Genomic DNA, 26,082 nt, shown 5'->3' on the forward strand with positions numbered 1-26,082 from the left:
AAACTTTCCACACATCTTCGACCAGGAACAGCTCTGCAGTTGACAATCTCACTATGTCTTTTCTGCAATATCTGTTGAGTTAGACTATGTTCGGGTGCTAAAAATGAGTGGTAAAATATCTTCAAACATCATCTCTTATGCCCTATGAATATCGACTGTGAGTGAAGGAGACATTTTCCAAACACAGATATAAATACAGTACAACTGTGTTATTACCACAGTACAGTACAAATGATGGGGGAAACAACTTTACTAATAGTCATGCGTGGTTTTAGATCAGTGCATTCATTTAACCCCTGGTATCCTGCTTCTGATTATATGTACTAAACATAACAAAATTGGTTGCCACACACCCTAAATGCATGCACACATGTGCGCACACACACCCTGAACATATTTCAAGGATCACTGTGAAATATGGGTTTTTTCATCATGGCAGCCCCCAAACCACTCTGCAGAGCTCACTTGTCTCATAAAAAGCAATGAAAAAAGAAATTATTTAGCTAAGTTATCTAAATTCTGCAAAAAGAAAAGGCAACTTTATGTAGCATTGTGCAGCAGTTTTTAGCAGTATTATTTTGATCCATTTGAGCTAGAAACAATGGGGCATATTCGCAAAGGTAAACAAACATCAATATTTGCTACTCCATACTTGTAAAATAATGAAACATTTCTTTAATAATGTATATGCATATATCAATAAAACAATGCATAGTTTCTTTACATGTCGAAATAACTTACTGGCTTTAACATTAGTTCTTATGGGTGTTATTTGACTTCCTGGCCTCCACTGTGTTCTATGGGAATATGTTTCAGTACCTGTGAGCGCCATGTGTAGTGTTTGACTTGCACCAAGGGTGGGCTACGGTACACTTTACATTTAGGGCTCTAGTACCTTTAGAAGGGTGGCTCGTGAAAATCAATCGTCTTACTATTCGTGTGTGTATGCTTGTATTATCTTATACCCACATAAAACCTTTACATTTCCCTCCACTCCTCCCACTTAGGAGCACTGCCCATTTTTCAGCCACTCTCTGTTATTCCTCCCATATTTACTACTGAAAGATATAGCTATGTATGTGGAGATCTTTGCCACAGTGGGTGATATTTCTGCGAATAAAAGATAGGAGATGCAGAAATGGATGCCACTGCTCGTATGTTTGTGAAGAACACTTTGTAATACGTGGGTAGTACTACTGTAGTCTTACTTCACATACCGCAAAATGCAGTTTGTGACACAACGGTTTTCAAATTATGTTGTAAATTATGTGGTAAATGCGGTAACCCATAATTATGCTGTGAATACTTTTTCAAGCTAAATATCCGAAAATGAACACATCATAAAAAGTACATAACTGGTATGCACAATACGGTCCTATATTGCCATCTTGGTGTTCTTGTGACATTTGAACATATTTTATGGATTTCTGTGAAATTTGGGTGTCATCATCATAATGACAGTCTCCAAACCACTCAGCAGACCTGTAACATTAGTAGAGCACCTACAATTATGATGCAAAAGGGAACGAAGTTATGCAACAAGTTTATTTAAATGAGATGCCAAGAAAATGCAAATTATGATGCAATATGCAGTGCATTCTATGGCATTATAATTTATCCATTTGAGATGAAAATTACATTTTTTGGTTGAAATCTGTAAATTATGCAGCTAATTATATGACAAGCGAAATAAATGCTTAATTATGCAGTGAACACAGTGTCAACAGAATCACATACTTTCACTCACCCCGGCCACTGTGCATTCTGTTATCAACAATATATTCATCAAAGGGTAAAGAAATACCGAGCCTTTGAGTCCAATTCGAAGACTGGAACGCTGGCAGTCCCCCTGTAGACAATGATGTGGCCATGGATGATAATGGCTGGTATCAGCCTTCTGCGCAAACATTCCAATGTTTATCTTTCTGTTTTTCCCTTTCCAATTTAGATCTTCCAACCCTCGTAATTGGTATGTTCTAATAGCCTTAATAGCCCTTCTGCCTCAAGCTATACCGGTTGTTGAAGTCCCTTTCCCTTGTTATAGGCCCTCGTCTGCAGCTTGGGCCCTATAACTCAGGTTCAGGGGCTTTAAGTACCGGTACAGCCCTCGGCAGCAGGCTTCTAAGCTATGTTAGGTCCACTGCTATCTGGGCCTTGAAGAGAGCATCTTCAACAAGTTCTCCCTTCTATAGACAGAATATTTTATTAACAAGCAGAGTGTTTTGTTTTCTGAATTTCTACATTATTAACACTCTCTTCTTTTTACTTCAGACAACAAAATAGTATAGTTCAGTACTTCAATGATTTAAATAAGTATCTTTCTATTTGACAAAAACATCTTTATGAGGCTAAAAACCCCGAAATAAACTTGTATTTAATATAAAAATACGTAATGAGCAATCGTCATTAATCAAAATACCCTGATGGATCTTTTATCCAGAAAAACTAATGCTGTGAGACGGAAAATGATACAGCGAGTTCCTTTTATTTGGCATAATCAGAAATCTTCATTTGGCGCTTTAAGTATCAGAGGGAGCAGGGACAAGCAGACTAGCAGACACTTAGAGACAAGGGCATGAGAAGTCAATGAACAGGAGATAAACATTTCTTTTCGAAAAGTGTGGCACCAACTAAAGGAAGTCATAAACACTAAATGGAGTACCTGATGCTGAAATTTCGAAGGATCTCGGCTGGAGATGGGAACTACGCTGCCATACACATGCAGCTCTCGGACAATGGAGACTCCTCCCTTCAGCTCTGGCCTGAAGGACTCTTCGGAGCACTTCCTCAAGCGCAGGAGACCAATCAGGATATCTTGTTCAGGATCCTCATAGGACAAAAATGTCTCCCAGCCTCCATTGGCCACATAATCTCTTCGGATGAGTTCAACCTATAGGACACACAAGAACATGCGCTAGGAGCTATGCAACAGCTTAAAGAAGATAAACCACAAACACAGAATTTTAAAGTTGGTACAGAGTACATAGTGCCCACAATGTAGGTTTACTGCAATCAGAAACATAAATGTTTGCAGTCTGCAAAAATACCATTAAAACATGTTTTTCTTGTATAGGATAGGCACTGAATAACAATTTACACTATCTACAATGTCTTTTTGCAGAGTGCACAATTGGAGGAATCTCTGTGGGGACAAGATTATCTTTGTAAAATGGAATTATTGTTAAAAATACATTATTTAATTATATAATCCGTGACAACCTACAATCCTTCAACGGATTAGTAAAATGACAGTAACACTAGAACCCAGGTAAATGTGCATTAATGATGTATAATTATGAAAAGATGTAAACTAGGATCAGTGAAATTGGCAGCAATTGTCTCTTTCTCCAATCTCCCACGTCCCATCTGCCCTCTGGCCACCACTGATCCTCTGATTATAATAACCTACATTTGCGAAGAGGGCATAGTTCCTAGTGGGCAGACATGCTGAGTAGAACACAAAAACACTACCCAAAAGCAGATCCTTGGCTAGTTGCCAGTACTCTATCAGGGTTCGATTGTGCTGCCTACAACTTGCAGACTGCTCGATAGCAAGCAAGCTCCTTTTCTCGACACTCGCGGTGTGTAATCCGCGTGCTCCCAGAGGAGATCCTTTCTGGGTTATATTTAACCCCGGTAGCAAAACACCAGGACTCCTGCCGAACTATTACCCCAACCTAGCCCAGCCTAAGAACAGACATGTAGAACACAGGGCCTTGGTTCAGACAAAAGGATGCAGAGTGAAACACCCACACCTATTATGGCAAGGAACCGAGGAAAACTGGTACACATGTTCTGTCTCTGGAAGGGCCTAAAGTTTGGCCAAGTACCAGACCAACCTGCTTTACATGGCTGCAGTAGGAGCTTTCATGATCCCATCAATATTGAAATCTTCCTCCCTGCTCTCCAACAGATGAAAGGCAGCTCTCTCTAAATATTTATTTACCCAATGTTCATGTTCTATTCCTATCACTTCCCCATATCTTTTAATTTGGTAAACATTTTTAGAATGTTACTTCTCTTGCACTCTTTCTATGTTTAATTCATTTCTCAGGCAGTGGTCGTTATTCAATATAAAGCACACTGGCACCCTTTCAGATAAGGGTATAGATATATAAGAACTTTAGGTTCTGAAATGCTCAACTTCTCACTTGTAATGCAGCTCTAGAATTCACAGTGTGTAACAAGTAGTTCCTGTGCCCTGGCATCATCTGCTAAGATGTCGTCCTCTCCATGCAGGAATTAACAAGTGCTTGATGCAAATACAAAAGAATAAGTCCCCTCATGAAAGACAAGATATTGCAAAACGAAAATGTGCTGGGAATGGCAGCAGATTTGCAGTTCTAGCTGGTCCCCTGCCTCTGGTCCTCATTCCTGGTGTGTATCTGTTCTCTCCTCTGCTTGTTGGGTTACATCTCAGACACTGTTTTGGGTATCATCTGCGATACAACACAAGGACATGTTTGCTCTGAAAGTGAGGTGGCTGTCATTTTTAAGGATCTACACAATCCTTGCCTCATTCATATTACGAGGTAGGATTCCTTTATAATGCAGGGATGAAGGTCTATGAGAGACAGTCGACGTCTATTCCGAAGCTAGGACTTTAACAATGTCGACAGTGCAGAACCTGCCTCTAAAGAAAGGGGGCTGCAACTGAGGAAAAACACTGACATGATGTGAGAAGGCATGTAGTGGAGCATGAAGCAGCCCCCCTGGACAGCTGTCTGCTCCTGAAGACCACAGCTTTCACTTTGGAAATGGACACCACAACCTTTCGGATCTAAGTATCCCATCACTGGTTCATGGTTGGAAACCACTGACACACATTCTTGCAATCTGCAAGAACGGTGGGGGGGGGGCATTCTTTCATCACAAAAAGTCACAATGTGGATATTTCAAGTTGATAATCTATTGGTGACTCATAATACTACTTAGTACATTAATACTGCGATTTTTCCATGTGCAAAGCCTACAATTTTGTGTGAGGCAGGCCTTGTTAGTACAAAAACATCAATAATTCAGGACCATAGGACTTTAGTATTCACTTTTCTGAACAATAACACGAGGTCAGAAAAAAGTACACGAGGAGAATAAGTCATTCACAGAAAGAAGAGCCATTGCCAAAAAAAAGAACAGCTTATCCTGAGGGTGATTAAACATTACCAAAATCCTTTCAAACTTGCAGCAATGAACAGACAGGCGAAAAGAGAAGAGTGGAAAAATAGACTACATTTCCTGCAAAAGCACCCTGATGTTTCCAAGTAAAGAGATCTGCATTCGCCTTGAGAAATCAAGTCTTGAGATGGAGTAAATCTTTGTTTTGAGCAGTCTCTGCAGGTCCTCTTATACTACACAGAATCCTTCATCTCATCTCGGATTATGAGCTCTCTTGTGACATACTGGTACCTAGAGCAACGATCAGCTGCTCGTTATTCAACAACTAGTCCCACTGGTCAGCGCCGGCTGCTGCCCCTACAGTGCTGTAACATACTTCTTAATCAATCAAAATATCATTTAAGTGTGGGTGTTCTTAAAATCATAGGTTCGATCATATAAAATATAATTATTTTGCCTTTACCAATTGAGCAATGGACAATTAAGTGCATCTCCTGGTGAAACACTGCATCGTCTGAAATACACTTGGGAAGTATTCTGTGATCATGTGATGAAGATTACAATTGATGAATGCAGTTGTGATTTTGGTAACGGCTTTACAATCATGTGAATAAGAAGTGACAAAGTCCCTTTCTGTGAGGGGACTCTGAACATTTTTTTTTTTTTTTATTGAACAGAAAAAGTTCATACAGCAGAAATACAATGGTTCGCAGTCAATAGAATTTACAAACATTGATTCATTGTAATGAGGCCTGCAATCCCACCAAAGAAGCGCAAGTGGCGCTTTTGGGGGCCATACTCACTTAGAATGCTCGGACATGGATGCACAGTGTACCCCTGTAGGCATCACATGCTTCCCACACTTTCTTCCATTTGTTGAGGCAGCTCCTACACTCGTAAACCACACGTTCGGACCTCTGGAACCAGTCCAGGTCCAATTCCCAGTCCGCCAATTGTGGAGTGGTTGTCATACCGCACGTTCTGGCTGTGTTGCGCTTAGCTGTACCTCTAGCCAGTCGCAACCAAATCCCTTGGAATTTGGGCCATGTCCTTTCTCCCGAAATCCAAAGCAACAGCCACTTGGCGTCTAGGGGGATCTCCATAGTTGAGACCCAGGACATAACTTGGGTGATTCTGGACCAGTAGTCTTTTATTAAGGGGCATTCCCAAAGTGTGTGGAAGAAGGAGCCCTCCCCACCACAGCCTCTCAGGCACAAATGTATGGCCGCTCTGCCTATCTTGCGTAGCAGTGTCTGAGTATAGTGGGATCTATGCAATATTTTAAGTTGCACCAGCCAGAAACGGACACATACGGAAATCTCCCAAGGACTCTGTAGGGGTTCCTCCCAATTCTCGTCTTTAAGGACTCCCACATCGCCCTCCCATGCCACCCTCAGGCGACCCATCTGATCTGGGGAGTTATTAACTAGTTTCCTATAGATTAGTGAAATCGCTGAATAAGCTCGGTCAGTATCCTATCCTCCAAACGGGAAGCCTCCGATAGCTCTTCCCCTTCTCTTATGTGTGTCTTAAGGGCATGGCCCAACTGTAAATACCTATAATACTCAGTTGCAGCTAGGTTGTATTCCTTAGTCAAATCGTCGAAGCAAACTATTTTCTTGTCTCTCCAAATATCACTCAGATGCTCAATTCCTATCAGATCCTATTTCTGGAACCCTTTCAACCTTTTTACCTCCTGCAACAGGTCGCCATGCCAAAGCGGGGTCATACCTGTGAGTCTCCCCTTCCAGCCCAGATAGTTAGTAGCGTCTCTCCATGCCCGGACCACCATCCCAGAATGTTGCGGGAGCTTCCTCTCTTTTCTCACGTCATGCAATAAGGTCTCATGCCCACGCTTCCTCATATCGTCCCTATCCAGCCGGTAGACTGAATCCTGACGATCTCTGAGCACCCATTCATTAACTGCCAGGAGTTGTGATGCCCAGTAGTACTTCTAGATATCTTGAACCACCACGCCCCCATCATATGCTCCTTTCTGCAGTTTAGCTAAGGCTATTCATGGTGTGCCACCATTCCAAAGAAACAAACAAACCTCCCTCTATCTCTAGAGGAATCCTATAGGATGTGTTCTGCAAGACATAAAGAAACTGCAGCAAATTAACCATTTTATATAAGGCCGTCCTGCCCATTAAGGTCAACGGGAGGCTGCGCCAATGAGTTACATCCCTGAGGAGCCGTTCCAGCTGGGGTGACACGTTCCTGTGTAGGAATACCCAGGGGTCCCGCGTAATATGAATATCTAAGAATCAAAAGCCATCCGTGACCACCGGTGTCCCACAATCCCTGGACAACTGAGAGCTCGCACCCGAGAGGGGGTATACCACTGGTTTAGACCAACTGATAGGGTAACCTGAAAGATTAGAACCTTTTTCAAACTTTTTGTCTTATAGACTTTCACTAGTACCAGTCCATCTTTGCATCCAATTAGGACTCCATTGCGGCCTGCCTCAAATTAAGCATAGGTCCTGATCTACCTCTTCCACAGAATATCATTGGCACTTTGTGCTTTTTGCACTATTTTCACTTAAATGATTTAAAAACAAAATCATGCTTTAATACTTTACACATTGCCTTTATGTTAAGCCTGGATGCTTTGTGCCATGCTACTAGGGATTCAGCACAGGTTTATTTCATTTAAGTTGTGTGGCATCTAATAAGTGACTGTCTTATCCTTTGAGTTGGACACTTGTCATACCCAAATACTATTCCACAGTCCTCCAGGACCAATCTCCTGACAAAGATACGCACTGCTGCCTCTCCTCTTCGTGTTCGCAATGGAAGCACCAGTGGAATGATTCTCCTAAGATAACTATTTTCAAAGTTTCAAATGAGTGCCTGATGTGGATAACCGGATATCTCTAGCACGGGATCATCTACCCTTGTATCAAAGAAGTCCTTGCAGTCAGGCCCACAGGCGATGCAGATGTTTGATGCTTGCTGAGAAACGCACACACCTGACTGAGCCTTGCAGCACAAAGTGAACAAGAAGGCTTCCAATACTTACCTCAGTCATGATTTCAAAGCCGACAGAATCTCCCCATCTATGCCACAAGCCGTCTTCCTCTCTTTAGCATGTTGGTGCTCCCAAGCCTCTGTGACCTTTTGCAAACCTACACAAAGTTCACAGGACTTCTTCTGTAAACTCACAGCTCAAATGTGTTCATTCCTCTGACAGGGAGGGACACCTAGGTTAATGATGGACAACTGCTGCAAACCCAGGTTTGATGCAAAAGATAGACCAGCAAAAACTCGAAATCGTGTAACTATTTCAGAGAATAAATCTTGACCTCTATCTAATTTCTAAATTTAACAAAATTATTTTCCCACATGTAGCAGGAACTGGTTAATGTATGACTCTACCTCTGATTTCAGTACATTTGGGGACAATTGCTTGATAAAATAGCAGCTCTGGTGCTCTGAGAATCTCAACACATTTGGCCACTACACGTACAAAACTGGTGCCCATTATTTTAATACAATTCTCACAAGGAGGGATGCCTGCGTTGCCTGGTGATGGTTGTAACTTGGTGCCTATATGTGCAATAGTTACTTAATTTGAGCCGGTGGTTTCCGGCACTTATTATTCTGCCTCAAGCATTTACTGCGAGCAAAAGACACATAGGAAAGACGGAGGAAGAGAAAAACGAAAACGCCTCACAAAGGGAAAAGTAGAAAGCTGCAAGAATGAGCGGAAGTGGCAGGGAGTGGCTGTAGATGGACTAAAGAGGCCTGAGATGGCTTCAGGATTACGCTGCCTCAGTATTCCATGCTTGCACATTTAATTGCAGCAGCCGCTTGTTTCAGGGGAGAGCTTTGGGCACCGGCACGTTTTTATTTACAAATAAAGCACTGATCTACTGGCTTCGTTACCGCCGTCTAATGCTTGTTATGAGATATACCCTAGCTCTGGAGTTACCGCCCTGACACATTAAAATGAGTAGTAAAGAAAAGGTTTGAAGAGACAGAGACCAGACTAAGCAACGTAAAAACAACAATTTGACAGAAGATAAAGCGTAGGGAGAAGGTAAACAAGGGCGCGGATCTTTTTCACCAATTCATAGAGATTAAAGCTGATTCCAATAAAAGGGGATTATTCTTAAACAAGCGATGCGTGAACACGCTCATCGTGGCCAGTGTGTCTCAGCGTGCCAGAGGTACAGACGCTCACTTCACACCGCTTCTGTTAAAAAGATCCACTTATCAGGCGGCAGGAAACAAACGCAGAGCCTGGGCTAATGTGGATCGGATTGCGTCGCCTGCCTTCGTGAAGAGGCCTTCTGGCTGTCAGAGGCATCCTTGCTAGGAAGCAACCTCTGGAGCTTCACGGTCCGCTGCAAGCACTTATCGCTTTCAGGCGCTAACGTGTGGACACGAGCAATGCTCAGGGGACTCCCCAGAAGGCCTGTTTATTGCAAAGGGCCCCGTCCTCGCGGTACTGAGGAGCGCAAACCAAGGGTTAACAATGCGTTGGGTCTCCTGAGACCACTGATAGGAGACCCACTGCAGTTATAGGGTTGGCCATAGATTTGATTTATTTAGACGACTGCTGAATACCGCAACTATCTGAACACACAAGATACACAGGGCTACATGCGTACAGGGGTTTCTGGAAAGAGTGAATGTATGAACTCTCTGCATTTGGGCTTAGCCTCAGATCGAATAGACTCAAAGGTGAGCAAAACATGCTAACACACATTTCAGTTCATACTGGAAATACACGTCCTAAGGTGCACTTCTGAATGGGAAAATTCAACCACAAAGGTGGTCTGCGGCATTCTCAAGTTTAGAGGGGTGGTATTATGGACTTTTCTAGGTGGAGCACCCATCAAAAGTACAGGACCCACACATTCATACTGTGGGGGTATTTACATATGTCCTCAAAGTACTTTCCCTGAATCGAAATGCAAGCAGGGTTCCTGTTGCTGAAGGCATGAGTAAGGGCCTTAACGCGGGGCTAGGGTATGGTGCCCCCGTATTTAACGAAGATGATGGATGAAGGGGAAGTGTTTTGTCTAGGAGAAATATTTAGCTCTGAAGGAAAAATTCTTACATTTGCCTCAGATCTATGCATGCAAACGTTTCCACCTAGGAGGAAATGCACAGAATACATTTTACACATTAATAATATAGTAACTGTTTTAAACTCTAAATGGTTAGAAATCTGCTTCAAGCATAGAACTAATACGATAGGGCAGGTTTCCCACGTTCTAGCCTAGTGTTTTGTGAATCGGGCCCAGAGAGAGTAGATCCTTGAGCAATATTACCCAAGGGGGAGTCCTCGCAGGTAGCTATTGACTGCTGTGGAGTCAAAGAATCCCAAGTCGAAGCAGAGGGTCCAACTCCACCACAGTCCATAACTACCTGGGAGTGCCCTTCCCCTTGAAAGATACTGCTGTTGTAAATCAAACCCTAACAACTCGAGGCATAACTCATAAAAATGTTTGTTAGATGCTGCATTTTTCAAAGGAATATATAGGTGGAATATTACAAGAAACAGAACTGTTTGATTTTTTGGGGGATATAGCGCAGCCGTTTTTGTCCCACTGAAAAGAACAAATATAAAGGGTAATAATATATGTTTGTCGCAACATAAATAATTTTTTGGTGGTATAAAACTAATTTTAGGAATTGTGGTGTGTTCTAAGGTGATTTTACCCTGGACGAAATACTGGTCTTGTGCTGGGATTTGATTAACAACATTTGAGAAAAAAATGTTTTCGCCCATGATATTCTCATAGAAGTTATGGCAAGTGCTCCAGAATCTAAACGAGAACACATTTTCTACAAATTCACAAATATCTTCCTCAGCTAGGTAAGTAAAAGTGTGACATGCTGAGTAAAACATTTACTTTCAATGTCCACCAGCAGCAGCAGTCTGCCAGTTGACTCCTCAGCTTTCTACTGTAGCTTCACCGCAGAGTTCTAATCAAACACTAGAGCACTAACATTTCACATTCATTACAAATGTGAGGCATACCTGAATGCCATGTTGCTGAAATCACAGCTGCAGAAATGAAAGCATTTCCTACAGAGAAGACAGCAGTAAATCAACAAAATGAAGGGTTTCATTTCGTATCACATCACACTGTGACGCAGTAACCGTTTTAATAGGTACCTCTGTATTCTTTCATTAGTACCACATCTGAAATTCCTGTCCAACTGTGCTACTGGTCTATTACAAATCTAGGCAATTCCAAGAATTGGATGAGGGGGGCTCACTCAAGTAATGTGTTGCATGCTTCATCATCAGCTATCTTATCCCACCCTGATAAGATAGTACTACCAGGGCGAACTCAACCTCAAGTCGGACTATTTTGAGGTACTTCTTAGAAATTGTGAATCTGGATAATTACCTGGGACCGAGTTATACTAGCTAAAATACCTTAGGACAAACCGCAAGAGTGTTTTTTATTCAGTGGTGCTCTCTGTATGTATAACAATACTAAAAAGCATTGTCAGAGGACATCGCTGGGTATTATGGCCTTTATGTACCTCTGTGGTGCCAACATGCTTCTGCCCTTATTTAGCCTAACCAGGTCTCTGGCATTCTTCAGGGCTTTTAATAGGGTCGCTATTTAATCTAGATTGTGAGGTAAAGGAAACAACCTACCACCCCTTATCACAAACAAGGTAATTTACCTAATCCAGATAGGCCCTGTGCCCCATGGTCTGTACTGGGATGGGGGTGACTCCTATTGTCACACTTTCACCAAGGAGGCTTGGCCTCTGTATTCCTACTCTGCTCCTAAGAACAGTCATCTGAAATTATGGTTAATGCTCTGCAAAGCTAAAATGAGGAAACATTGCTAAAAAGTCTCAAATATCTTTCTCACTCACATAAAAAAATCTCAACATGCAGAGTGAAATGTACTTTCAACAGCAGCCTATTAGTTGACACTCACGTAGACTACTGTTGCTTCTTCACAGATTTCTCCTGAATAACTGCAGTGCTAGCATTCTGTATTCAAGGCAAAACTGTTGCACTTCTGAATGCCATTTTGTTGTAAGAGACGCTGATGAATTAAAGCATTTCCTATGGGTCAGGCTGAAGTAAAATAACATTGCGGTATTACGTAGGTAAGAAACCAGCTGGTTACAAAATGTGAGGGGAGATATAGGTTTTTAGTCTTTTGAGGTAAAACATATTTTTAAATTGGCTTAAAATTAGAGAGAGATTTCCATACCCAAGTCCATCATCCCTTTCTCACATCTGTTTACTCAGGCTAAACATGTTCTCTGTCACCTATTATCTCCCTAATTTCAGAATAGTAAAGTTTTGATGACATCTAAATCTTCCAATTAAATGCATGCAATAAGAGTTTTTCTTAAAGGCACAGGAAGCTATTCACAGGGATATCTCATATTGAAAATTAATAGATTTGTGCTCTACTGGGTAGTGAGTCCCTCGGAAGGAGTTGCTGTTTGGACATTTCCTTTTTCCTTTTACTCTTTCCCCAGTTCCACTTGTCAGCAGTTGTGCCTCCCTGCATGAAAGTAAACTTGCTTCAAAGCAATGTTGCAGGAAATGTAGACTATGTATCTGAAAATATAGTGCAACAACTCACATTGGCAGAAAGCACTGCAATATATAAAATAAAAGAACACCGCAGGCCCAAATCCAATGCAGACCAAAATAAGGTGAAGAGTTCACCCAAGGACAAGATTGCAGTTAAAACCCATCTCATGTTTAAAAAATATGGGAATTTATGACCTAAACGCACATAGGTTCACTGGCATATATTTTGTGTTTCCAAACGGACTGTAAGCTATATCAATGAGTGCAGGAAATCTAATCAGCTCAGATTACACAGAAGTCTTAGGGTTACAATGATAAGGCACACATGGTTTTAAAGTACAAGTTACTTACCTTCGGTAACAAAATATCTGGTAGAGACATATTCTAGTTGCAGATTCCTTACCTTAGAATTTCCCCCAGGCATCAGACTGGATCCAGAGATTTTTCTTCAAGCAATACCCTTGCACGTCGGTAGGTGGTGTTGGTCGACTCCGCGGGCGTCGTAGTCGCCAGGATGACGTCAGACGTAGTATAATGACGCTGCCTTCGCGCAGTGACATCAGTTTCATTTAATGACTTTCCATGTCAAAGCGCAGAGCTGCTAAGAACACTGAGATTGGTGCGCCAGAGCTAAGGACCTGAAAGGGGAATCCCTGTCCCTAGAAATCAGTTCGCAAGCAGGGAGGATGGGTGGGCGGTAAGGAATCTGCAACTAGAATATGTCTCTACCACATATTTCCTTACCGAAGGTAAATAACCTATACATCTGATAGAGACATCTAGTTGCAGATTCCTTACCTTAGAATAGATACCCAAGCAATGCCATCCTCGGTGGTGGGCTGCGAACCAAGATCATACTAGGAAGTCCTGCAGGACCGAACGACCAAAGTAGCCGACCCAACGGACCTGACTGTCCAGACAGTAGTGTTTAACAAATGTGTGCAGGGACGCCCACGTAGCTGCCTGGCAGATATCCAGGACAGGAACTCTGCGTGCTAAAGCAGTGGAAGCAGCAGGTGCTCTGGTGGAATGAACACGCAAGCCCTCAGGCGGTTGCTTCTTGGCCAAAGCGTAGCACATTTTGATGCAAAGAATCACCCATCAAGAGATGGTACGCTTTTGCACCGCCTTCCCTTTTTTCACACCCACATACCCAATAAAGAGTTGCTCATCCACCCGGAAATCTTTAGTACAATTGAGGTAGAACGCCAACGCTCTTTTTGGGTCCAGACGGTGGAGTATCTCCTCCTCACGGGAAGGATGTGGGAGTGCGTAGAAAGTAGGTAGAGTGATGGACTGTCCTACATGAGAAGGTAGGAAGCCTTAGGGGGTTATTACAACTTTGGAGGAGGTGTTAATCCGTCCCAAAAGTGACGGTAAAGTGACGGATTTACCACCAGCCTTTTTACGAGTCCTTTATATCCTATGGAACTCGTAATACGGCTGGTGGTATATCCGTCACTTTACCGGCACTTTTGGGACGGATTAACACCTCCTCCAAAGTTGTAATAACCCCCTTAGTGCGCAACACTACTTTGTAAGGGTGCACAGACAAGTATGGAGGTATTGAGGAAAGGGCCTGAAGCTCACGCACCCTGCGAGCAGAGGTGATAGCAACAAGAAAGACAGTTTCGAAGGTGAGGAGCCGCAAGGGACAATTATGCATTGGCTCAAAGGGAGTACACATCAAATAAGTAAGGACAAGATTGAGGTCCCACTGAGGCATGATAAATGGAGTGGGAGGAAATAAATGGGTGAGGCCTTTTAGGAATCTACTCACAATAGGAGATTTAAAAAGTGAGGGCTGATTAGGTAACCTAAGGAAGGCCGAAATGGCAGATGAATACCTTTTAAGGGTGCCCAAAGCAGAGCTCTGCTGGGTCAAAGAAAGAATGAACAGAAGAACCTCGGATAGAGGGGCAGAAAGGGGATCAACAGATTTGTTGGTACACCATGCCACAAATTTATTCCAACGACAGGCGTATACAGTTTTGGTTGAGGGACGCCTGGCTGCCAAGATAACATCGCAGACTTAGGGTGGAAGATCAAAAGTCGTCAACTGTCACCACTCAATCTCCACACATGAAGGCGGAGGTTGGACAGGTTCAGGTGAAGAACTGTCTCCTGCTGCTGCGACAAAAGATCCGCCTAAAGAGGCAGTGAGTGGAGGATCGATGGACATGCTCAATAACTCAGGATACCATACCCTACGTGCCGAGTCCAGAGCCACCAAGATGACTTGGGCCCGGTCGTTCCCGATCTTCTTGAGAACTCTGGGCAGAAGAGGCATAGGCGGAAAGGAGGCCGGAGTTCCACTCGAGACGAAAAGCATCACCGAGCGACTGCTGCCTTAGAAACTGCAACGCGCAAAACAGCTGACATTGCGCGTTCTCTGCGGAGGCAAACAGATCTAACCAAGGCTCTGCCCACTGCTGAAAGAGACCTTGCGCCACCTCCGGATGGAGACGCCATTCGTGATCGGCTGTGCATCGACGGCTGAGTTTGTTCGCTCTGGTGTTGAGGGAACCTGCCAGATGTTGAACCATCAGGGTAATGCCCTGATGTTCCAGCCATGTCCAGGGACAAAGGGTCCAGGACCCTACACCCCCCTGTTTGTTGCAGTACCACATGACAGTAGTATTGTCTGTGAACACCTGCACCACTTTCCCTTTGAGAGAGGGAAGGAATGCTTTCAACGCAAGCCTGATCGCGCGGAGCTCCAGTAGATTGATATGGAGCCCAGAGTCCGCCGGAGACCAGAGCCCTATGATCTCCACCTCTCCCATGAGGCCGCCCCAACCCAGAAGTGACGCATCTGTCACTATAGAGAGATCTGGTTGGGGAAGGGAGGGGGATCTGCCGTGGACCCAATGCGGATTCGAAAACCACCACTGCAGGTCTTTCGCAGTCCCCTCCAAGATCTGGACCATGTCTGAGAGATTCCGCTGATGCTGCGCCCACTGGAACTTCAGGTCCCACTACAGAGCCCGCATATGCCATCTGGCATGTGTTACTAGCAGGATTGCAGGAGGCTAGGAGGCCATGAGGCCCAGCAGCCTCAGAGTCAGTCTCACTGAAACCCAAGAACGAGGTCAAAAGATCAGAATCATAGCCTAAATTTCTTGGACTCCCCTTTCAGGTTGATAAGTCCAAAACTGCACTGTGCCCAGAACAGCTCAGATGAAAGGGAGCATCTGAGAGGGAGTCAGGTGTGACTTTGGCATGTTTATAGTGAACCCCAGCGTGTGCAGGAGGTTCGCCGTAGTCTGAAGGTGGGAGATGACTTTCTGGGGCGAGTCCTCCTTCAACAGCCAGTCGTCGAGGTAGGGGAAGACTGAGACCCCTAACCTGCGCAGATAAGCTGCAACGACCGCCATCACTTTCGTGAACACCCGAGGGGCGCTGGTAAGGCCAAAGGGAGCACGGTAAACTGAAAGTGCTTGTAACCTACCACGACTCGTAGGTAACGTCTGTGGGTAGGCAGGATGGGGATGGGGATGTGGAAAAAAGCGTCTTGCAAGTCCAACACTACCATCCTGGGTCCAAGGCAGACAGAACTTGAGCCAGGGTGAGCATTTTGAATTTCTCCTTCCTGAGGAATTAATTTAGGTCCCGAAGGTCTAGGATAATACCTAAGCCCTTGTCCTTTTTTGGTATCAGAAAGTAGCAGGAATAACAACCACGACCTACTTTGGGCACAGGGACCTTTTCTATAGCTCCCTTGGCCAAGAGAGCTGCGACTTCCTGGCAGAGAAGCGCCAAATGATCCTCTGAAAGGTGACTGAAGGATGGAGGCACCGGGGAAGGTCTCAAGGGTATGACCGGCGCAGATCCGTGTGACCTCAGTGGCTGGAGCCCGAAGGCGCCGTATCGAGGTCGGACCGCCCTAAGATGAGGTGCATGGCCTCATAAAACTCTTTAAGCTGGGCGGGGGTTGCTCCGGCTCGGGGAAGCGCAGAGCTGACCAGACGCAGGCTCCGAGGACGGAGGCCTTGTGCGTTGCGTCAGTCGAGTGACGGGACAAAGTCGGAGAGCGGTGGGATCTCTTCGACTTCTTCCTCTTCTTCTTCTTCTTACCTTTACCTGAGGATTTGGAAGAAGACGAGTGGTGATGGCTCCGCGACCGGTCTCAAGACCTTCATCTCGATCGAAACCGGGATTTACGCTGAGTCGAGTGCCGGGCCGCCATGAGCTTTAGGGACTGCTCCCTCAAAGCCTTCGGGTGCATGGCCCGGCACTCAGAGCACGACCTCGGGTCGTGGTCGAGCTCGAGACACCACAGAGAAACCCAATGAGGATCCGTCACTGACATCGTACGATGACAGTCCTCGCACAGCTTGAAACCGGTCTTCGGGGACATCCATGACTCACCAAATTTCTCACAAAAACTCGACAAAAAGGTCGAAGTCGGATGTGAAGCTGCATAAGCAAAGAAGCAGCATACTCCTCTGTAACAATTGTATTGCATTGACAGTTTCTGTACCTTGTTTAATAAACAGATTTAAAAAAAAAAAGGTCGAAGTCGGTCAAAAAGAGACCAGGGTAGCTCTTCGCCGGATCAGTGCATGGCGCGGAAAGAAAAGAACTGACGTCACTGCGCGAATGCGGCATCTATATATTAATCCCAACGTCATCACGGCGACTATGACTCCAACGACACCTGCGGAGTCGACCGACGTCACCTACCGACGCGCAAGGGTATTGCTCGAAGAAAAATCTCCAGATCCAGTCTGACGCCCGGGGAAAATTCTAAGGTAAGGAATCTGCATCTAGAAGTCTCTATCAGATATTGTATTTGCTGTAGAAATCTATGCATTTTAGAGTGAATTACGGGTAGTTTATCTAGCATTGTTAAAGCCACATGTAAAGAGCGCGTGGAAGATTAGTTTAATGTTTAGGGATTACAGGGTCACAGGTGGTCAAATGTTTTTCTAATTCAATCTATGACTGACCAGTTAAACATTATTTACTGTTTTGTGATAAAGTATTGTGTGATTTTGTATATAAGAAGCTGTTTGTGCCACAGCAATATGAGACCAGCTGCCTGCCTGAGTGAGGATGGTTGAACTCCCTGTTGCAACAGTAAATAACAGTCTTTTCATTGCCAAAGGAGAGCTTGTCTTTTTTCCAGTGTTTAAGTTTTTCATTTACCCTGCAACAGTTGGTGAGCCATCATAGGAGTCTCATTTTTGCTTTTTTTCACCTGAGTGCTGACACCGGAGGACCACCTACTGACCACTGCACAGATATTGTGCATCTCTGATTGGGTAAGCAGATGCCTTCGTTTTTTTTCTCAATTCTGCCTGTGCACTGGGGCTGGGAAAGATCCAGGGGACTGCTGTCATTTAAAGGTGAGGGCAAAATGAGGACTAAAGTTCCATGCTTTTTATGTATGGCTTATTTTTCATGGCAATGGTAAACACAGATGTAGACATATACAATTATAAGAGATATAAGGGTATCACATGCAAGATTGTGTACAAGTGTTGCACAATATCGGCAAAGGAGCTACATCACTGGTTCAATGTGGGTAATTTGTTATTCGGGGGGGGCCAAATAGGTGTTTTTATTGACATAGTGGGACAGCTGAAAAGCTGACGTCGCTAAACTTTACCCCCAGGTAAGATCTAAAAACACAAAATTGCTGTCCTTGACCTAATGTCTAGAAGTCATTCCGTGGTCTGAGAGACGCACGGTTTGAATAGGTTATCTTCTCTGAGTGCGAAGAAAAGTGACCAGGGGTGACCAGTTGCATTTACCATTTTACAGTAGAGTATTGCTGATTAATTGGGCACCACATAACTGGTTAGCTTGTCATTCCCAATGACAAGTTAGATGTAGTAAATTTGGGTAATTTGAAACTGGAGGTTGCCAATACACATCCAATTATTTAACAGAGGGCCAGCAGGAAGGCTGAAATTGTTAAAATCCACCTCACAGTATAATAAGGACATTCAAATTACTGCCTTGGATCTAATATCCAGAAGTCACTCTACGGTCTGAAGGACACATAGTTTGAAGAGTTTATCCTCTCTAGGCAAATTTATCTAAATGATATATACAGCCGGCAACCTTAGTCACTTCCCTCTCTAGGCACAGAGGGAAGTGACTAAGGTTGTCGGCTGTATTTATCATTTAGATTTAGAAAATGGTGAGGAAATAATTAATTTGTTCATATTTTTTTTATACTGATGTGAGTGTGTGTATGTATGAATGAAGTGGTCACTGTATGATGCTACTGTGCAATGTTGCATAATGCTCTTTCAATATGTATTGTATAAGCCTATAAAGACAAAAATTGCTACATTTCCCTTTAAAAAAAATAATTTGTGTAATTTTTAAAAGAAGTATAACATTTGAAGGTTAAATTTGGACAAATTGGGAAGACAAGAAACTATGGAGACTCCTTTAGCACATATGCAGTAGGTCTTTCTCTATAATCAGAGAAAAGTGGAACAATATTGTTTAGAACAGTCTAAAGGCACACAGAAACATACACATCACTGGCCAAAATAAGGGACATTTGATGATAAAATAGCAGAACATATTGTTACATACCTCAGGGGTAAGTATGAGGGAACCACATTACAACAAAGAGAAACTATTTTAGCACTGTGGCAAGTATTTTGTGAGAAATCTAAGAACCCCTTAAAAGACAATACCCCTAATACCTCATCTGTTTCTCCACCCCCATCCGATTCTATGAGTACCTCTCCCAAGGTACCCAGTATTTACCCTTCAGTGCAGCTATAAGAAGCCTTAATGGCTTAATGGATTTGATGGCCTTAATGGATTTGACAACTCTGAATTTGAGACCATGTCACAATGCCCAAAAACGACCCCAAATGTTGTTTCACATATGCCAAATCCAAAACATGTGAGCCACCAAGGAGGCAAGCAAAGACAAATGAATCTCGGTTTTCAGGACAATTAGACGCAGAGTTTACCCCACGTTTAGATCCAGCCTCTCCCGAGGAGGACAGAAGTGAAGAACAAAGTTCAGAGGAGAGTGATGACCAGTCACATGATTCATCAGTAACACTGCAGCTGTGGAAGAGGAGACACACAGCAGGAAGGATAGTAAGGGAACAAATGTCTACCTCACAGTGAAGAAATGCAGATGGAGTGACTATGCAGATAGAACTATTAGTATGACACGATGGCCAACATCTGAAGAAAAAAATAGGACTGAAAGTAGTTAACCACCTTGGAAGAAGGGGAAGAGGAATGTAATAGTTTTACCAGAAAGTGTGCAAGAGTGGTTGTCACAAAGTGAGAGTAGAGGATATTCTGGGAAAGTAATAAATAAGATAGAGCCTATCTATAAGCATGCAGATAGTATGGGTGAGCTACTTTGGCCTTCAAGAGTTAGGCACTCTCTATCTATGATGTGAATATCCAAGAAAGACCACTTATTGATATGGATCATACAAAAGGTGAAAAGGAATTATATGATTATGTTGGTATTAAAGAAGGAGAACAGGAATGTTTTCCAGAGTTAGGAAAGCTCCAGCAACAGAACTTGAGCAACTGTAATTTGAGGAAACGCATGGCCAACCAGACCCAGGGATGGGATCTTGTGAAGCTATGAGAGGACTGACACTACAGGATAGATCAGTACAGCAAATGAGTATTCAATCAGTTTTGCATAGTACAGATATCACCCATAGTGAGATAGTTGCAAAAGGAAAGAATAAATTGCACAGTGTTGTGCCATATGTAGAGAATTTAGTGGATTAGAATGAACGATTAACATCACAAATTAATCCATAGCCGCAAGAAAGATCTTTTAGTTCTCATTATGTTCCTTGGCCACAAATGGTTATACTACCGGCTGGAGGACCTTGAAAACTGTTCATGCTGCTCCAAGGTCCACATCCGGGATGTGCCGCTACAAGCAGACTCAGGAAGGCTGGAGGATTATGTGACGCGGCTCTTCCGCTACCTGGTGCCAGACCTAAAAGACCAGGACATTCCTCTGGAACATATCCATAGGGCAGGCAGACCAGCGAAGACCCCTGGTTTACTCCAGGGTATCCTTGTTCCCACTCCTACAAACAAAAAGAACAGATTATGGCGCCTGTCCACGATCGGCCCATAGTCTCCTTTGAAGGCACACAGCTCAGCATCTTCCAGGACCTCTCTCCACTCACTCTCCAGCACCGCAGGTCACTGTGTCCAGTCACAACCTTCCTTTGGAAAAAGGGGATCAGATATTGCTGGAGTCATCCCGTCCTCCTTTTCTTCGTGCGGAATCAAGAGACTCATGCCATCTGTACCTTGAAAGAGGAACAGGTGATTCTGGACTTGGACCTTACCCCAGAGGATGATACTCACCGTCCTGATGTCCGCCCTTCCCTAAGATCCGCCAAAAAATAGAATCGGCAGAAATGTAATGTGCAGTCCTAGATGACTAAGCCCTCAACCTCCGAAAGCCACAGGGAACAAGCAGCCCTCGAGGCAACTTCAGCAACAAGGGACTATGTAAGACTAGTAATGACTGAATCCTCCTTGGAGATGCCGGATTAAGGTGGCAGACAAATACCAAGCATGACCTCAGCTTCACTTACAGAGGCGGGACTGGTGTTATTGTTGACTTAGATTCATTACACCCTGCCCGGAGGGACCCCATAGTTTCATCCAGCTCAGTGGCAATGATGATGGACCACCAGGATCACGGACCCTTGTCTATCAGGAATGTTTTCTCACAGTTCCAAGAATATTACTGTTGTGTCATTTTTCTTGTTTTCCCCCCTTTACCTACATTGGCTCTTTCATCACTGCACCAACTGCAGCAGTTGACATGAGGTGGATCCTCATTAGGTGTGGGTCTTGTCCCCATGGCGCCCCGTTGGCCGCCTTCAATAATTGCAACTTGTTGACCCACATAACCTCATGATTAAAATTCTAAGCCTCAATGTCAGAGGCCTTAATTCCGTGGTAAAGAGACTAGAGTTATTGTCTATGCTAAAAGAAACCAGATGCAATATTTGCCCAGGATATTTGGCGGAAGAAGCACCCCTCAGACACCTATTTCTCAGCATTCCACCAAATCTATGCCTGAACAGATCTGTTCCTGACCTCTCCATGCTTGTCTGCTGCTGTGGTGGAGTGTACATAGGTGCAGCAGCCTTTTCTGACCATTCCCCCTTTAGCATTACCATACACACCTCGTATCATCCACCACACTAACACTTGGCGCTTGAATTCCAAACTTCTACAATACCAGACGGTCATAAACGAAATTAAGGCAGCGCTGCACACATTTTTACTTGTCAATGATACCACAGACACGCCTATTGCACTTTTATGGGATTCTGTCAAGGTGGTTGTTAGAAATGTGGTCTTTGGTTGGCAGGCAGGTTACCCCGTGTCCAAGCAAGGACCCTCACTCTAGTCAGGGTAAAGGAGAATCACCCTCTGTTAACCTCCGCTCACCCCCTTGGTAGCTTGGCATGCACAAGCAGGCTTAACTTCAGAAGCAATGTTTGAAGTATTTGTACCAACACATATAGTAACCCAGTGAACCCACTACAAAATGACAACACAGGTTTAGAAAAATAGAAAATATTTATCTAAAACAAAACAAGACCAAAACGATAAAAGTCCGACATAAACAAGTCAGGTTATACATTTAAAAAGAATAAGAGTCTTAACCCTTAGGAAACAACGACAATGCTGTTACTGCACAAAAGTACATGGATAGCATCAAAATAAAGCCGCACGGGTGAGGGTGCATCGAAAAAGGTCAGCGATGTGTTGATTTCTCACTCGCAAGCAAGATTGTGCATCATTCCTCCTTCGGTTGGGATGGCGTTCGTCATTTCTTCTCTCCTGCAAAAGAGTGATGCATCGATCCCAGATGGGCACCTCGGGCCGGGCAGGCTTTGCGTTGATTTTCCGCCCCCAGCGATGTTGAGTTGAAATCCGGTCACACGGTGTCAAGAAACCGTTATGCATGGGGGCTTGCGTCATTAACAGCAGCCGCTGCGGGTGTTGCACGTCGTTTCTCCAGCCACACTGCATCGATCTCTCAGCCGCGATGCAGGTGGAATGTCAATTTTAGCGGCGAGGCCGGCGGCGCATTGTTTAGCAACCGCAAAGCGGGTGGTGCGTCAAAAGTTTACACGCACGGCGGTCTTTGCGTGGATTTCTGTCCGTTTCCACCAGCTGCATCTATCAAGGGCCCAGAGACAGGTTAGGGCACCACTTAACAGGCAGGACTCTCAGCAGAAAGCCCAAGTGCTGGTAGAAAGAAGTCTTTGTTGTCCCTGAGACTTTAACAACAGGAGACAAGCTCAGTTCAAGCCCTTGGAGATTCTTCACCAGTGGCAGTGACACAAAAGTCAGTCTTTGTCCTCCCTCGGGTTGCCGCAGCTACTGCAGGCCAACCCAGCAAAGCAGAGTCACAGGCAAAGGGGCAGTACTCTTTCTCCAGCTCTTCTCCTTGGCAGAGGTTTCACTTGGTTCCAGACGTAATCTGATTTTCAGGGATTTTGAGTGCTCTTCTTATACCCCTTTATGTCTTTGAAGTAGGCCTACTTCAAAGAGAAGTCTCTGTTTTCAGGATCCTGCCTTGCCCAGGCCTGGCCCAAAGACACACACCAGGGGGTTGGAGACTGGTGTAAGTGACCACTCCACTCCTTTCCTCCCCTTCCCTCCCCTCAGCCCAGATAGCCCATCAGGATATGGAGGCTACACCCAAGCTCCCTTTGTGTCACTGTCTAGAGGAGAGGTGCAAACAGCCCAACTGTCAAACTGACCCAGACAGGGAATCCACAAACAAGCAGAGTCACAGAATGGTTTTAGCAAGAAACTGCCTACTTTCTAAAAGTGTACTTTACTAGGGATTTACTAGTAAATCAAATATGCCAATCATGGATAAGCCAATGAACACATACAATGTATACAGGGCACACTTACACTTTAGCACTGGTCAGCAGTAGTAAAGTGTCCAGAGCAAACAAAAACAGCAAAAACAGAGTCCGGCACACAGAAGCAACCTGGGAAGTAGAGGCAAAAAGTTAGGGGAGACCATGCCAATGATGTCAAGCCTAACAAACACACAGGCACCCATCAAGTATGGCGCAGCCTTATGGTAGCACGTAAGGAGCTTAAAGCATTAGATATGGACGGAGCTGAATTTGCCTTGTATGAGAGTCGAACAAAAGTGACGGGAGTAACAAAGCAGGTTGACTTTCAGACCACAAATTGAGGGTCCGGACACTTAGAACCGACTTGTGGAAATAGAAACCTCACAGGGACATAGGGTTTACCAAGACTCGCAAATAGCTTGAGAATTTGGAAGCACCTACGTCACTTTATACACTGCAGACCCGACTAGGGAGGAAGAGGCTACCCAATACATTCCCAACCTTCGGGTGATGTGAATCCCAGATACAGATGCTGAATAGATGGATCAAGACATCCAAATAGCTGAGGTGCTGGTGGCCATCACTCTGTAGAAACTGGGAAAGACAACTGGGCAGGATGGCTTTCCAGCTGACTTTCATAAGTCCTTCGCGCCTACACTCGCCCCTCTCCTGACACATTTGTACAACTCCTTTAGAACCACCGGTGTCACCACTGACTCCATGAGAGACTCCATTATCACAGTGATGCCAAAGCCAGGAAAGGATCTGGTACACTGTACCTCTTATCATCCCATATCGTTAATGAATAAGGATGCCAAAATATTCACAAGCTTCCTGGCATCCTGCTTGGACCCCGGCATGCAGGGCTTAGTGGACCCCGACCAAGCGAGTTTTATCGAAGGAGGCTGCAGTGCAACACCAAGCGCCTATGTCACCTAATAGACAAGTTCCACCGATCTCGTATACCTGCTATACTGTTATCAATCGACGCTGAAAAAGCATTTGATAGGGTTCACTGACCATATGTGCAGGAGGTGGTAGCTAAAATTGGCCTTGGCCCCCGTTTTCGATGGTGGATATGGAGTAATTACGCCAATCTGAGGGCACAGGTTGGAGTGAATGGGGAATCAAGTCCCTCTGTCATCAGCCAAGGCATCAGGCAGAGTTGCCCCCTTTCTCTGCTCATTTTTGCCCTGTATATGGGGTTGCTGGCTGAAAAGATACGGGGCAACTCTCAGATAACGGGCATTCAAATGAGAGAGCAGGGAACATAAACTGCCCTTAAACACAGATGATGTCATGACAGCACTCACACATCCACTGGCATCCCTTTCACACTTGGTCTCGTAATTGGAGACCCTTGGTAGAGTCTCTGGTTTTAAGGTAAATTTTCGGAAAACAATGCTCTTGGGTCTTACAATTTCACTGGTCGATAGGGCCTGTCTGGCTAGCCTCTTTCCTTTCCTCTGGGCTACTAGAGGGATCCTGTAACTGGGTCTGCAGATCCATGCCACCCTGGAGTAAAATGCAGAATGCAATTATGGTTCGCTACTGCCAGATCGGACTTGCGGTAATTTGTTGGGGTGACTAGCTGTTGTAACAATTATTCTGCTGCCCAAGATACTGTATGTAACGCAGACAGTGCTGCTGCAACCCGCTGCCTATGTCCTTTACAAGCTGCAGCAATTAATTGAGTCCTACATTTGGGACGGCCTAAAAGATAGTGTCCAAGAAACAGATATACTGGCTCCAGAAAGAGGGTGGTCTAAGAATTATACATTTGATACACTACTACCAAGCAGCACAACACAGATACATGGTCGAGTGGTCACGACCAATTACTGATAAGCACCGGTGCTTCATTGATCAGGCCATTGCAAGGATACATATTTTGAAAATACCTTGGCTCCCTAAACCACACAGCCCGGTGGGGGTCTATGTCTACTCAGTGCTGAGGGATACCATGGGCGCATGAGACAAGACCCAATGTGCAAAAAATCAATCTACCCAAGTCTCCCCTGATGCTGATCCTTGATAACCTGGACTTTTCCCCACCACTTGGGGGGCGGCCTACCTTTAATGGCAGTTCACTGGCTGTCAGAGGGTGGGAGACCTCTTCAACCTGTAGGGCATCACGGACTTTACACAACTTTGGTCGGCATATAGTATCAGACCTAGCTCACAAAGTCAATACCTGCCTGTTAAACACTGGATTTCGCAACCCCATATTGAAACACATGACAGCCACCCCCCTTACACCGATTGAGCACTGGCTCCTTACGCGTAATTCTGACAAGAAGCCTCTATCAGACATCTATGCATTCCTCACTAGCACCCAACATAGATCAATATCCGCTGCACACTGGAAGTGGGAGGTGGAATGTAAGCGCCACTTTACTCCTAAGTGGGCAGATATTACTCACCGTGCATGTACATCTGCTAGCAGTGCCGCTGGTAAAGACACACTCCTGAAAATTATGCACTACTGGTATTATACACCAGAGAGAGTGGCCAAGTGAAAACCGAGAGGGAATGGGGGTTGCTGGACACTGAGGC

General features: G+C 44.5%; 1 protein-coding gene across 2 annotated transcripts in view; it reads right to left on the bottom strand.

Moving 5' to 3' along the window:
• ELP3 (elongator acetyltransferase complex subunit 3) overlaps nt 1-26,082 on the bottom strand; it is a 709,210-nt gene that overhangs the window by 223,605 nt on the left and 459,523 nt on the right. For both annotated transcript variants that reach the window (XM_069233774.1, XM_069233775.1), the window contains one exon: nt 2,663-2,890. In XM_069233774.1, the coding sequence (XP_069089875.1) occupies nt 2,663-2,890 (228 nt within the window). The remainder of the gene's footprint in view (nt 1-2,662; nt 2,891-26,082) is intronic.

Source organism: Pleurodeles waltl, chromosome 5, assembly GCF_031143425.1.
Source record: "Pleurodeles waltl isolate 20211129_DDA chromosome 5, aPleWal1.hap1.20221129, whole genome shotgun sequence".
Classification (NCBI taxonomy): domain Eukaryota; kingdom Metazoa; phylum Chordata; class Amphibia; order Caudata; family Salamandridae; genus Pleurodeles; species Pleurodeles waltl.